This window comes from Sabethes cyaneus, chromosome 3, assembly GCF_943734655.1.
Source record: "Sabethes cyaneus chromosome 3, idSabCyanKW18_F2, whole genome shotgun sequence".
NCBI lineage: Eukaryota > Metazoa > Arthropoda > Insecta > Diptera > Culicidae > Sabethes > Sabethes cyaneus.
The window spans coordinates 35,364,216-35,380,304 of NC_071355.1; the positions used below are offsets into that span (position 1 = coordinate 35,364,216).

The window sequence follows — 16,089 nt, forward strand, 5'->3', positions numbered from 1 at the left end:
CTGTTCACTACTCGAGTGAACTCGAGTACTTGATCCATAGGTCCGATCCATCTTTCCATATCTTGATTCCTATTCTTAAATGCGGATAGAACTACGGATAAATCCGTAGATTTGGCATCACTATCTGTGAGCTTTCCGCTGCCACGTCATCTGACGTCATCCGCTGGATGTTGCCTTCTGTCAGTGGGAGCCTTCCCCGCGTTCAACAACCTTGGAGGAATCTTACATCTTGATTCTTCTTCTTTCTTGACTTTCTTGAGTGGTCACAGTCGATATTTGATCTCCGTAAATAGCGTAGATCGATGACATCCGAAAAGTATCAATCGTTTTTGTTTCCATGTGTGGACTCATCACTGCGACCAGTATAGTTGATGTCTTGTGATATCGCCCGGATGTTTGGAGAATGACCTGCACTGCATTTCTTTTTGCTAGACTCGCTATTGAATGAGCAATATGCTTATTAAATTTTATGCGTGCTTGTGTGTATCGGGGTTTACCATTCCTTCAAAGCTTGATCTACTACCCACTTATTCCTCGCTGCCAGTACTAACCCATATTATAGTCGTCCCTGGCGAGGACTCATTCGTACCTCTGACCAGTACACTTAACTATAGCAGGATCATTTGCGCTGTCAAGAGGCTTCAGAAGGTAAATATAGAATTCAGCATGAAGGAAGGGTAAATGGAAGGGCCTGAGAATAAACCCATACTAAAGTCTCTTGACATCGAAGGGCTTGATTCTACTAAGATTCGAACCTCCGACCACTCGCTTGACAAAGCAGACTCGATAACCTTGCGGCTACGGAGCTTCCCTTAATCGTTAATCAGGACATGATCGATCCGAAAGCTAGAGTTCCCATTTGGATGCTTCCAGGTGTGTTTCCGAATACTCAGACCTGGAAAGTAAGTACCGCAGACAGCCATTTCTCTGATTGCTACGAAATTTTGATCCTCAGACCGTTATCATTGGTTGAAAGATGAATGTTATATCTTTCAGTGACAGAACGGAAGATTTCATCTCTCCTGATCTGTGCATTTGCGTCTTCAATGATAATTTTCACGTTATGTGGGGGTACTCTCCAGAGGTCCTCTCGAGCCTGTTGTAGAAGTTGTCCTTTATCGGTGCGTATACGTCGATTAGACGATAGTTGAAGATTTTGGCCTTTTGCTTTCCCAACATTGCGAATCAGGCTCCATGTTTTGCCTTTCTATCGCAGCTATAGTAGATGTGGTACTTGAAAGAGGTGCCTGTAAAAGGGTCTATTGCATGGAATTCCCTTTCTCCGAAATTTGGCCAGCGAACTTCCTGAATACCAGCGATCTCTACTTCGAGTCGTTGAGGTAGCTCTCGAGCAAACAAGCCATCTTGTGCCGGTTCATGGAAAGTTCGGACATTCCAGGTACCAAGTTTGCAATTGTTATCCATTAATCTTTTTCTTGTTCCTTGCTGTATCCTGTACCGATTGATACGGACTACCGTTCCTTATCCATTTTCATGGTTCATGGTAAATGACAGTTTCGGTATACTACCTTACCGGGGTCGCAGTACCTACATCCTGCTGATGGGTCTGTTTCAGCCGTTCCTCACCTGGGAAACAGGCGCACAAATGCTCGTACCTCGTAGCTTAGCTGCCTCAGACTAGACGGCCGCATTCATTCCGTTCAACTGTTCGGTAACTCATTCAACGTTTTTCGGTGCGATAGAAGCCACATAAATAGTGCCAAAAGTTTATTTGGTGATGTTCTGGTGTTCTAGGAAAATAAAATCCGTCTGCATTATCTGAGCCCGTACAAGGCAAACATTTGGAACAGGAACTTTTGGAAGGCGACCATTTATGGTTCAAGAATTTCAATTTGCGCTGTATATATACCGCCGGACAAAAGCAACGATGCACAGTGGTCCAGTTTCGAAAAACAGCGGACTTTAGCAATTGGGTAAAAAATGCGTAATTTTTCATGGGTGGTGTCTTCGGAGAAGTTGATTATTAAAATATAGCCCATCTTTCTGCACTTTTAGAGTGATCGTGAATTAACCTATTGGGGCGATACGATCTTTTATTTTTTTAAAATTAATTTCAATTTTTTTCCAAAAAGTTGCAGAATATACTAAAATAACTTAACAACTAACATAATAACATAATAACAACTTTGCTGAATATTGTAACTATCTTTCCGGTTACCGGTTGCGAAATATAATGATGTGTTGAAAATGGGCACTTAAAAATAAATAATTTACAATTATTATTATGCTTAATAACTTTGCACACGACTTTTATTGCTTTCGAGTATTTCACAAATTTATTCAGTAAGTTAAAATATACATTTTCTCTAAAGATTGCTTGTCGCTAGGACGCATATTTAGTGAGTTATGAAATATTTAATTTTCGTGTGGTGGTGTTTCGGTTGCTGTGACAAAATAAAATCCGTCTGCATTATTTGAGCCTGTACAAGGTAAATATTTGGAACAGCTTTGTGTTAAGCTGACCATTTATGGCTCAAGAATTTTACTTTACACTGTATATATACCGCCGGACAATAGTAACGATGCGGTAATTATTGATGCGCACACAGTCTCTGTGCGAGAACTTTTGGGGAATAATTCTGATAATAGCCCTGTTATTGCTTGTGGCGACTATAATCAGCCACGTATCACTTGGACCACACAAAACAGTGTGATACAGAATCATCATTCTGCTCAACTTTCAGTCGCCAATGCAGCACTGATCGACAGCATGGACTATTTGAACTTATGTCAGTTCAATGCACAGCGCAATTATCTTGGGCATCTGCTTGATTTGGTGTTTACTAGTGATACCAATCTGCTAGTTGAAAGGTCCGTTGTATCATTAGGGGGAAGTCCTGTTATCCCCTTCCTTGCTCGTGTTGCTCCCAGCAACTGACAACCAAGCGGTCGTTCAAGAGTGTGTTGTTCCGTTCTTCCTTAAGATGCGAATTAAATTATCGCAAAATTAATTTTGACGCCTTTTCTGCACATGTATGCAATATTGATTGGTCCAGATTATTCTAAACTGACTTGATTGACACCACGGCCATGCGCTTTTGTGATACCGTTTGCTTATGGCTAAACGATAACAAATATTTGCCTTTTGAGAGACCTGCTTTCTCTCCTAAGCCTGTGCGTAATAAATGCCAACGTGAGCATCATTCAAACTAAACACGACTTTAAGCGCGCCAGTGAGGATTACAAACGACTAACAAGTAGTCTTTATAAGTCAAGCATTCTGGAAGTTCAAACAGCTCTACGCAGAAGTTCGAAAAAGTTTTCCAGATATTTGACATTACTCCTGATACGATTACTACTGCTGCCAAAAATTGAAGACATCGTATTGTGCTGGACCTGATGGAATCCCTGTCGTTGTTCTTTGCCGGTGCACCGAAGGTTTAGCTGTATCTTTGTGTTGCTTTTTTGACATATCATTCGTGCAAGGAAAATTTCCTGAAGTTTGGAAGCACTCTCTTAGGTTTCCGGTCTTCAAGAGTGGCGATCGCAGAAGCGTAGGAAATTACCGTGGCTTTACTAGTTTGCCTGCTGCTTCCAAATTGTTCGAAATAATCGTAAGTATTAGCTCAACGCTATAGTGTTCAGGCTATACTTCGACAGACCAACATGGGTCCATGGTAGGCCGTTCTGTGGCAACGAATCTCCTAGATTTCACCTCAAATTGTATCACTGAGTTGCATCGTAAGGAAAAAGTAGATGTGATATACATCGATTTAAAAGCCGCATTTGATCGCATCAATCACCGCATACTGCTCGACAAAATCATACGTCTAGGTGCTTCGCAACAGATAGGGTTTTGCGGGTGAAAGTCGGGTCAAAACTATCGTCTCCGTTCACAAATAAATCTGGTGTACCACAAGGCAGTAGCTTGGGACCACTTTCATTTATTTTATACTTCCGCACAAGCTCTACCGGAATCTCTGGAAAAGGTTTATCCGACTGGCTCTGCGCAACTTTCAGCCGCGTTGAGCAATATTTTCAGTTTGGCAAGCCTTCGAATAAGTTTAAGCAAATGGTGATAATATCCAGTGTATTGTAGTATAAGTTCTTCACTAAGACTGTAAAAGCCGGTTGGCATGTTGATAAATTAAAGAAAGTAAAGTATGTAGGTACATGAAGCATCGAGACCAGTTTAAAGTTAACTTCAACTACATCAGATGTGAACAGCTATGATGAGTAAAGTTATGCATTTCGTTTAGAAATATGGTCTTTATAGCTTGTTCTTATGGCAAATATCAGAAATATCAAAAAAGCTGGATAAATTTCATGAATACACTTCATCGTTCTTGTTTTTGTGAGAATGTCACATAAATGTGGCATCAGCTAAATATATTAAATATAAGTAGGAATAATACTTACGATCGACATCAGCGTCAGCACGTAGGATTTGAGATTGTCGCGGTGGTATTCCTGCATCTTCTTATCGACAGCGACCAGCACCTCGATCGTGTACTCGTTGTTCGCGATGTGGGCCGTGCTGCGCTTACGCCGCTGACGGTGGCCTCCGCCGTTGGCAGCCCCGTCACCGTTACCGTTACTGCCGGTCAGCTCGATGCTCTCCAGGTGTTTATCATGCTCTGCAAGTAGAGAAATAAAAACATTGATCAATTGTTTGAGTATTCACATAAACAACACTCGCGCGGATCAACCTCTCGTGAGGAGTTGTCAACAAACAAGCACCGAAGCAGTCGGTCGCACGAAGATCCACACACTCGAAAAGGGCAAAAACTTGTTTTCATTCATAACAGGCTAGACGCGAGCTTGAAGCACAACAGAAGAAGAGAAAAACATTCATAATTGTTTAGTACCCTGCTAGCACCCTTGCAGAAGCAGCAGCAGCAGCAGCGGCGGTTGGAAGTATTCGAGCCCATAACAGCTCATGATCATGCCGCGAAACCGACTGAGTCAAGTGCGATGTACAACTCGTAAAAATTAAAATATTATGCTAATCAAATTAACCATTTTCGAAGTTCCACTCCTTTTCTTCTCCGGCGGATTAGCCGCGGCACGGACGCAAGCAGGCACGGACAGGCAGCAACAACGGCAGCTAGTTAGCATAAATAGTAGACACTTGGTCTAGCTTCGTCACCTTGTCGCTCGCTTCGATCGCTTTGGCCGTTCGATGCTTCGATGTGGCACCTGCAGAGACCGGCGGATCAACCTGTTTTTCGAAGCTCGCCACATTCGCACTTGGTTTGTTACGGCAGCGGGGGATCGCTTGAATCAGCCGGATTGATGGATGGCAATGGGTCAGATTAGTCGACATGCGCGATGAGGCTCGTCGGAATGTCAGCGCCGCCGGGCCTCGAATCGGGCCGCGCGAGCGCGCAGGTTCCGATGGAAAGCGCAGAATTTGCCGATTGTTATTGGAATGTTCGTTCGTAAAGGGACGGAAACCAGTCGTTTGCCAGGCCGTTAACGCTGGTAAATTAACTCTATTTAGTAGCTAATTTTCTTCCATCTTGTTTTGCAGGTGTAAAAGTGCTTAGGTCTGCTCCACCTGAACCAACCGAACTGAACGCACGGGTCGTATAATTTATGTTGCTAATTTGTTAACTCCACCATGTTACACGCCTTCTCGGTGTCAAACACCAGACTTAGAGAGGTTTGAACAAGAGGATTGAGCATTATGAGTGAAAGGAGTCGTTACAGGCGACCGATAGTAGCAATCATGGGTGATTAGCCCTGAGGGTCTGGCAGTATTCGGGCCTCAACAGTAGAAATTCCTCGCTTTGGGGCTGAGACCTGCTGTGAATTGATTCTTTTTTTGGTTGTTTTGATGGATGTTTATGATTGTGTGCTGATTTGTCGCTTTGACATGCATACTCTAACGCTGCCTACAGTCTACAGCAAGCAGCAGCCGGTCGGTCGGTTGAACCTGAATTCATGGAAACTCGTCAGCTAATTTGCCGGAGTAACTTGCGGCAGTCAATCAGTGTCAAAGTGACAGCGCGGAGCGCGTTCGATTTGTCTCGCCACAAGTCTTGTGCTGAGTGGCGAACAAGTTCGATCTCTATTGAAGGGGTACAACAGCGGGATTTATGCGAAAGGTGAATTGGTCTTACATATGCGAGCGTATGAGCATTTTGAAACGGTACTTTGAAGGTGACGGTGTGTTGTGGACATGTCAAGAGATGGCTTGATAGGTCGTTTATCACAAGTGCACTCAATGTGCATGTAAAAAAAGCAAAGCCATGGGTTTATACCGTCTTTAGACATTACCCTTCTTTATCGACAGACTTCGCAGCCGGCTGTTAGAGTACAGGAAAATTACGGGGCCAGTGCAACAATCCTACTGACACTAACTAGCAAGCACCGCCTAGCCGAGATTCGAACATACGACGACTGGCTTGTTAGACCAGCATCGTACCTCGAAGCTAGGCTGGGCGGTGTGCATGTGCATGTAAAGCATACCGAAATGGGAGATCACTACCTAACTGCTAGCTAAAAGTGCTGCTATAACTCGGTTGTAGCAAAATATAAGCATACTACGGATTGGCGATCTAGAAACTTGTTACGAAAATTCCTTATTATGTAGGTTCAACGATTAGAAAAGATTCATTTCAGTGTCTGTATCTGATTCTAATGTGACATAAACATGGTAATCACGTGATTAGTTCGTTGAACCATTTTTAATCACTTCAAAGTTGACCAGAATTTTATACACAGTACCTACCAGGCGCTACTATGGATCAAATTTTCACTCTACAGTAAATCCTTCAGAAATGTTAAGCGTACGACGTGCCCACGTATCGCATTTTTGTGGATTTCAGGGCAGCAGACGATACAATCGAGCGTGAACTGCTCCTGCATGAGAGCGGCGTTTCGGACAAACTGACGCGGTTGTTCAAAATAACCCTGGAGCAAGTCGCTGAAATCATTATACGCAGACGACCTCAAATTTTAGTGTGTAATCACGACGCTGACAGTTTGTTGCGTGCTTCATACGGACATCAGCACGGCTTGCTTCACAGGCAGGAATGACAGTTAAATACACCATTTGTCTACTATGATTTCGACTGCTTTAGTTTTAGCCTAGTCCAGCCTAGCTTCGAGGTACGATGCTGGTCTAACAAGCCAGTCGTCGTATGTTCGAATCTCGGCTAGGCGGTGCTTGCTAGTTAGTGTCAGTAGGATTGTTGCACTGGCCCCGTAATTTTCCTGTACTCTAACAGCCGGCTGCGAAGTCTGTCGATAAAGAAGGGTAATGTCTAAAGACGGTATAAACCCATGGCTTTGCTTTTTAGTTTTAGAAAAAAAGTGACAGAATCTCCTTGTCGCAACATTCTCGAAGATTCTTTACGACAATTTGAAACATAGAACAATTTGATGGCTCTGCTTGGGAAGTACGCCAGAAAAAGTGACAGTCTCCTCGTCCCAAAAAGATTTCCTTCGATCGCGATTAAACCTAGATCAATTTGATGTCTGTGTTAGACTAGTGCGTCAGAAAAAGTGATGAAATCGCCTCATCAGTGATGCTTAATCTACGGATTTATCCGTAGTTCTACGAACTTTGGAATTTTCTACGGATGCTTGAATCTACGGATTTTCATAAACTTCACGTAGAAGATTAAAAATTTCTTTCATTCATAAAACTCACGAGTAAAGACGTCAAAAATCAATGAACAATCGACGAAAATACGATGAAAAGATGGCAAAACAATCATGCAAATATAACGAATATAAAACAGTAAAATGACAAAAAGGCGTCGATAAGACAAAAATATGATGACTAAAGAACAACGAACAGACAGCAAATAGACGACAAAGAGACAACGAAGAGCCCAGCAAACAATTTGATTTGTATATTTCGGTTGCAACTGATAGATACAACATCATATTCGCACGAAAAAGTTATACACTTAAGTCGCTTTTTACGCGAAGGATACGTCCCGCGTAAATTCCGAAATTCGCGTAAAAAAACGCGTAAATTCCGAAAATTGCGTAAAAAAACGTATAAATTCCGAAAATCGCGAAAAAAAAAACCGTGTAAATTCCGAAATTCGCGTAAAAAAACCGCGTAAATTCCGAAATTCGCGTGAAAAAAACCGCGTAAATTCCAATATTCGCGTAAAAAACCAAAATTTCGCGTAATAAAAAATAGACGTTTTGAGCACATCCGCGTAAATTCCAAAAATCGCGCAAAAAACCCGCGTAAATTTCGAAATTCGCGTAAAAAACCGCGTAAATTTCGAAAATCGCGAAAAAAAACCGCGTAAATTCCGAAATTCGCGTAAAAATAGTCGCGTAAAAAGCGACTTCAGTGTATTTTACACCACATAAGAACATATAAGTACCAAAGTGGAGGCAATATACGTGCAAAAGTTTTGATAATTTTATCTTGCATTCTATACAACAATGTTTAGAAGACGCAACTTAATATTACTCAATTATCGATTGAGATATTACAATCAACAATACTGCTTCATATTTCATAGCCCTAGGTTGTATTTGACGACACGCACGACTGAAAAAACATCATATTGTACTCTTAGCTTTGACATACTCTAATCATGATGAAATGTCAATGTAAAATTGTTATGCATACGACTTAATGTGGACTATTACGATCTTGTGTTATCTGGGGGGCCACGAAAGATGGCATTATGGCAACAAAAATGCTATGAAATGATAATGAAACAGTCATGAAAAGATACGATAAAAAGTAAACGCAAAGACGTTGAAAAAAAACAAACAACAACAAGAACAACAAAAAATGCCAACAAGTCGTTCAAAAAGCGTTAGCAAGGTAACGAAACATGCAAAAGAATCGACGAAAAGATGTTGAATACAGTGGACTCTCGGAAAAGTTAATTCTCTGAAAAGTTAATTGATCAGAAAAGTTAAGCGAATATCAGCTCCTGTTGATTTAGAATCAACGAAATAAATTCAGTTTCCGAGTTTTTAATCGTGTATTATAGCGACGATAAAAACTTCCTGCAAGATAGATGCGAGAATAACGATTAATTCTTATACATTATAGTTGCCCTTTTCATTTTTTCCTAACTTACGTTTAGTATTTTCAATTTTATAATAACTCTCTCTTATCTCTAACTTTCAACGCTTTATATGTTCCGATTCACTCCAGCTATGCTTTTAATTACGTTGTCTTCTTCCTTTCTCTGCTTTACGCTCTATACATAGTAATACCTAAGTTTTAGAACGTATGTTTACTTTTGTGTAACTATTTCTTACCAATAGCTACTGTATGTTTAAGCCGGCTCAATCGAATTGTACAGCGAGGATAGAATTTAACCTAGCAATTAGTATAATAATGTAAGCTATGAATTAGGTACATCATTTTAGATATGGCATGTATACTAGTTACCTTTAGTTTTACGTCTACTAGTTTTAGCAATTTAGTTTTAAGAACGTATTAACTGGTAAGTTTAACAAATATCCACGCACTGTATGCTTTTAATCATAAAATAATATAGCGATATGACCTGAAAAGCAACTTTTCATTACATGTTGTTGCATGCATAGTTAAGCATATTTTACCTAGCACTTACTTTTTAGGTTTTTATTCACTAATTTGTAGTTTAAGTACTAGCCAGTAGGATTAGGACTAATTTTAACTTTTACTTTTAGCACTACTAAGTTTAAGAATTGTATCACTAGACTGTAAGTAGATTTAGCTCTCGAATCGGATTCTCCGCAAGCAAAAAGGATGACTTTCACTTTTTCCTTCTCTTTAATGTTTACATTTCACCTATCTACTATCGATGACGCTTCTCGGTCGGTCGTGTTGCTAGAAAAATCAGCTGTTACGGTGAGTGAGGCACGCCGACCAGGTGGTCGCCACAGCTCCCATGCAACGCTCTAAAAAGTTAATTTTTGCCTTAACTTTTCTGAAAGTTTGAATTTATTGGTTGTCCAAACGCTCGTCCACACACGTGTGTTTTCATTCTATCTTTATATCTCATTTTTCGGTTTATTGTCGCTTTTTCACAGTTTCATACAGAGTCGCATCATAACTGCGATTAAATTAAATTCTTGTACCGGACACTTGCAACAATAGTTCAATACGGGCACATAGTTACTTCAGGATTATTGATAACATACTGGAAAAGCGCCAACTCAGATTGAATTTTAAACTGAAAATAACCGCGAACATTATCAAATCGTAGTCGCAGACTACGAAAAAACAAAAGTAAGCTAGTGTAACCGACTATTTAAAACTTACTTAAAGGAACTAAGTATTATTTCATAAAGATCTTGCTACATTTTTCTTTTCATTACAACTTTCAAATACATAAAAATGTGTATCTTATATCCCGAAATGCATTTTTCGCTTTGGTATTTATCATTTTCACTGATTTTTAGGACTACTCGGAAAAGTTAATCTTTCGGAAAAGTTAATCGACCCATTCCCCAATCGATTAACTTTTCCGAGAGTCTACTGTATACGACAAAAGAACAGCACAGAGGCAGTAAAAAGACAACTGACAGTTAACGAAACGATGAAAAATAGCAAAAAAGTGACGAAAGGACAATAAAAAATGGAAAAACGATAACAGAAGACGATGAAAAATGACAAGATGACAAACGAAGAAATAACGATAAAATTACGACGAAAACGGCAAAAGCTGTCAAAACAAAAAAACAAAAGCATTCGCAAAATATGCAAAAAAACAATAGCGTTATTGTCAAAGAAGGAAGGAAAATAAAGAGATGACAAAAAGCCGACGAAAGAACAACAGACAGCAAAAAACATCGGAAATATAACTTTTTTGTAACAAATGACAAATAGGCGAAAAGCTTATTGAAATTGGACGAAAGATGATATTTTGGTCGGAAGATGACAAAAATACGATGAAAACTGCCGAAAAACAACGAACAGACGTCGGAAATAACATGAAAATTCGATGTAGATGACAAAAAGACACCAAAATAGCGACAGAAAAAAAGGCAAAAAGTCGTCAAAAACCAACAAAAATCATTTAGGGTATGAAATGGGGAAGGCAACTAGGAAAAAGCGCCCAATATAGCTCTAGCCATCCCAAGCCCCTACCTAGCGCCTCCACGTGACCATACCTGGAAATACTTCAATTTGTATAATTGAGTAGCCAAGCTAGGAGGTGCGGGGTCGTGCGGTTTTCAGTTCCTAACCTTACAAATGTAGTTTTAGGCAACCATTAAACCACACGACTTTATTTTCAAGTATTATATGATTTAAACTAATATTTTTGGCAAACTAATCTATTTTCAGAGAGCGAAATAAGGCGCTATATCCTTGGCCAATTGCAGCCTGGCTTCTGGTCTAAATGCCATTAGTTCATCCCTGAGGGTCCGGAGTATCACTTAACCTTTATTAGCAAAGATACTCCCTACGACTGTAAATAAACCATTATCTATGTATATGGGAAGCGTTTGGTACGGGAGGTCCACGCTTCCTTCCTTCCCCTTGATTTCAAGGAGTTTAATGGAATTAGGTATTTTTTCTGGTTCCACTTGATTCCTTGGAATTCTCTCTGCGGTACATGCTGCGCAGTTGGCCTGGCCGTTGACAAGAAAAATGATTGATTCAAGTAATCGTCATTTTCCAGGATGCCTTCAAGAATTGGCTGCGTTAGTGTGAGATTAGATTAGATTAGAAAAACCAACAAAAATCATTTAAAAAGCGTCAAAAAGGCGACACAACATGTAAAAAAAAGATGTCTTTTTTTTAATTACCAAAGGGGGAATTGGTCACTATAAGTAGTCTTGACAATAAATAGGACGACGAGAAAGGGTGCCAAAAAGTTGAAGAGAGAAAACAAGAACGGCAAAACGACTACAAAAAGCAATGAAAAGATGACATAAAGGGAATAAAATCGACAATATAACGCAAAATAAAATGAAGGCGCCAAAACAATAAGAACAAAAACGGTAAAAACGTTGAAAAAAGCGAAGAAAAATGCAAAAACGGAGATCAACAAATGACGAACTGACGACGAGAATGTGATAAAAAGATGCCGAACAGACCATGGAAAGATGACAAAAATGCAATAGAGAGATGCCAAAAAGGTGGCGAGAACGTGTTGAAAAACCTTCAAGAAGACAACGAAAAATAACAATTAGACGGCAAAAATTTGACGAAGAGATGGTGGAAAGACAGCGAAAAAATGACAGCAAGATGAGGTGAGATGAATAAATAAATAAATAAGTAGGCAAAAATCCGAGAAAAATAAAAGACGAAAGATGACAAAAATACAACAAAAACCGCCAAACAAGTGACTAAAGATGTCAATGCAGAGTGTTAACACCGCAGTGTAACGCACCAACACAACAATGCGCATCGCAGCGGTTAGCGTACCTGCTGCTGCAGTGCCACTTTATATCGGCTGTCAGTTCGGCGGATGGTAACGAATCAAAACAAATAAAAAAAAGTGAACCTATAGTAAAAATATATAGTTGGCTATTGCAAAGTGTATTGATTTGATATAATTTAGAAAGCGGAAATAGTAGCGAAAACGTAGTGTAAAAATTGGAAGTTGCGGATTTACAAGTAAAAATCAGTGCCAGTGAATTGTACCCGAAATTATTGCGATTTATTGTGACACAAGATTCTTCCTTCCGCAACGAAAAGACCGGTACTACGTGGCAGTTTGTTGAATAATCGGAGGAGGAAAAATTATTGATTAGTTGATTGAAAAGGTGAAAGTCGTAAGTAATTAAGAAATAAAGTGATTACTTAGGCTAATTATAGTTAAATCTGTACAGGTTTAGACCGACTAAACCTCAAACAGCAACCAAATAGCGAGACAGAAGAAAGGAGAAGGAAACGTTTATAGCGTGCAAGAGGGTAAAGTGGACTACTTCTTGTAAGTTTATTGAAAATGTAATGAAATGAATATTTGCTAATTAATATAATACTAATTACAGTTTGAGCTGTCACAAACCAAGTGCTGCTTCAAAAATTTAGTTCTTTATCCGAACATTCTCAAAAAGAAGTACACAAGAATCGGATAGCCTCAAATCGCAATGACGAATCCCAGCCCTTCTGATCTGGATCTTACGGATACTCCTTGCGATACGTGCGGGGAAGTTTCTACCGAAAATGAAATGATGATCGCGTGCGATGGATGCCAAAAGTGGCATCACACCCGTTGTGTCGGCATTTCTGATGCTAAAAAGGAAATTAAGTGGTACTGCGAAGAAGAAGCATGCCAAAAGAAGAAGAAGAGAAGTCGCTCCAAGAAAGGTGGTGACGATTCCAGCGTCAAATCCGACCGTTCGATAGCTCTAGAGAACAAACTGAAAGCGATGGAGGAAAAGCAGAAACGAATGGAGCAGGAGCTGGAAATGGAGGTGTTAATTAAAAGGAAAGAGATGGAATTCAACCGAGCCATTGAGATGAAGCGGATGCTGATGGAAAGGCAGTTACTCGAAGAGGAAGAAAAGAAAAATAAGGAGATGTAAGAAGCCATTCTGCAAGCACGGCAAGAACAGCTAGACCGTATGATAAAGCAGCAAAAGTCATTTGCGGACAAAATGAAGGCGATGGATGAAGCAATGAAACGATTGAAACAATCCGCCCCAAAGAAATCCGTTGATACCTGCGAAGAAATGTCTGGAAAAAGTAAAGGACGAAATCCGAGGCTGGAAAAGCTGACAAAAGAGAATCTGAGGAAACTCGAAGAAGTCCATCGAGAAGACAGTGATTTCAGTGAAGACGACAGCGACAGTGAAGAGAGTCTACACGAAGATGAATCTGATGGAGCTTCGGAAAAAAGTGAGGGTATAAAGAAGAGTTCAATCTCGATTAAGCACGATCGATTGTGTCGACACGGGCAGGGGCAAGTACAAGCCGGACCGACAAAGGCCCAACTGGCAGCGCGGAATGGGATTAGCAAGAAGTTACCCATTTTCTCGGGAAAGCCAGAAGAATGGCCGTTATTCTTCGGAATGTACCAGGCATCCAACGAAGCCTGTGGGTACTCGAATATCGAAAATCTTGTGCGACTACAAGAATGCCTAAAAGGTCAAGCTCTGGAAATGGTTCGCGGCCAGCTGCTTCTACCGAAATCAGTACCGAAAGTAATCGCAAGGCTTCGGCAGTTGTTTGGTCGTCCGGAACAACTGCTGCAGAGTCATCTGGAGAAAGTGCATAAACTTGAACCACCGAAAGCCGGAAAGTTGGCCACATTCATTCCCTTCGGTATAGCAGTCGAGCAGCTGTGCGAACACTTAGAGGCGGCGGATCTCAAACAGCACTTGATCAATCCGCTACTCATCCAAGATTTGGTCGAAAAGCTCCCAGACAACGATAAGCGTGAGTGGGTGCGCTTCAAGCGAGGGAAGAAGAAAGTGACCCTCAGGACTTTTACCGATTTCCTATCAGAGATAGTGTCGGATGCTTGCGAAGCGAATATCAGTATGGAATTCGGGCCTGCCGGTAAAGCCAACACTGATAACCGATCGGGAAAAGCCCAAAGCGAATCGAAGGAATATGGAGCAGTATACAACCACAGTGACACTGAAAGTCAAACCAGTGGCGAAGGAAGCAGTGACATGAAGCAGTGCAAAGTATGTCAGCGAACAGATCATCGGTTGCGGTATTGCCAGGACTTCAGAAATCTATCGTACGCAGACGGGATGAAAGTCGTCGACCGTTGGAAGCTGTGCAACGTGTGTCTGAACCATCACGGATCGGCGGCATGTAAGTTCAAGCTGAAATGCAACGTTGGTGGCTGCAGACAACCACATCACGAACTTCTCCATCCAATCGACGGTGCTATTGGAACCAGCGCACACATCCGGACAAATAACGATACGTTGTTCCGGATGATTCCGGTTAGCCTGCACTGTGGCGAAAAGTCCGTCAGTGTCTTGGCCTTCTTGGATGAAGGAGCGTCGGTAACCCTGGTGGAAAAAAGCGTGGCTGATCGCTTGGGTGTTGCTGGAGTCCACGAAAAATTGACGATCAAGTGGACGGCCGACATGGCTAGAGTAGAGAAGGATTCTAAACGAATGAACCTATGGGTGTCAGGTGTCGGAGACGACGAGAAGACGTTATTGAAGACAGTCCGTACCGTCGAAAGGTTGATGCTGCCTAATCAAACGATAAACGCAGGGGAACTTGCACGGCAATTCAAGCACTTGCGAGGTCTGCCTATTGCGTCGTATAATGGACGACCAGAGATGCTAATAGGACTGAATAACCTCCATACGTTCGCCCCACTTGAAACCAAGATAGGAGCAGTGGTAGATCCGATAGCGGTGCGCAGCAAGCTCGGATGGTCAGTCTACGGACCGAAACAAGCAAATGCCACCGAATCGGATCGTGGATTTGTGGGATTCCACCATGAAGCATCAAATGACGACAACTTTGATTTTAAGATCGAAGCGGTTCGAGGAACAGTAGCTGTTAAAGGTCGACGATCTAGTCATCATTGTAGAAGACAAGAACTGAAAAGATTGGAGTGGAGGTATCATACAGGAGCTGCTTCCGGGACTAGACGGACGAGTGCGACAGGCGTTAGTGCGCATGGTCACCAAAGTGTACTGGTGAGCCGTAGCCAATTTAGCGGTGATGGAAGTCAAGTAAATTCGGAACTTCCGCAGGAACTACCGGATGTTACGGGCAGGGGTATGTTAACACCGCAGTGTAACGCACCAACACAACAATGCGCATCGCAGCGGTTAGCGTACCTGCTGCTGCAGTGCCACTTTATATCGGCTGTCAGTTCGGCGGATGGTAACGAATCAAAACAAATAAAAAAAAGTGAACCTATAGTAAAAATATATAGTTGGCTATTGCAAAGTGTATTGATTTGATATAATTTAGAAAGCGGAAATAGTAGCGAAAACGTAGTGTAAAAATTGGAAGTTGCGGATTTACAAGTAAAAATCAGTGCCAGTGAATTGTACCCGAAATTATTGCGATTTATTGTGACACAAGATTCTTCCTTCCGCAACGAAAAGACCGGTACTACGTGGCAGTTTGTTGAATAATCGGAGGAGGAAAAATTATTGATTAGTTGATTGAAAAGGTGAAAGTCGTAAGTAATTAAGAAATAAAGTGATTACTTAGGCTAATTATAGTTAAATCTGTACAGGTTTAGACCGACTAAACCTCAAACA

General features: G+C 41.1%; 1 protein-coding gene across 7 annotated transcripts in view; it reads right to left on the reverse strand.

The window, feature by feature from the left end:
* LOC128741210 (A disintegrin and metalloproteinase with thrombospondin motifs 1) overlaps positions 1-16,089 on the reverse strand; it is a 540,214-nt gene that overhangs the window by 98,067 nt on the left and 426,058 nt on the right. For all 7 annotated transcript variants that reach the window (XR_008412203.1, XM_053836850.1, XM_053836847.1 and 4 more), the window contains one exon: positions 4,381-4,598. Coding sequence is in view for 6 of the 7 variants with exons in the window: in XM_053836850.1 (XP_053692825.1) it covers positions 4,381-4,598 (218 nt within the window). In the remaining variant the exon portion in view is untranslated. The remainder of the gene's footprint in view (positions 1-4,380; positions 4,599-16,089) is intronic.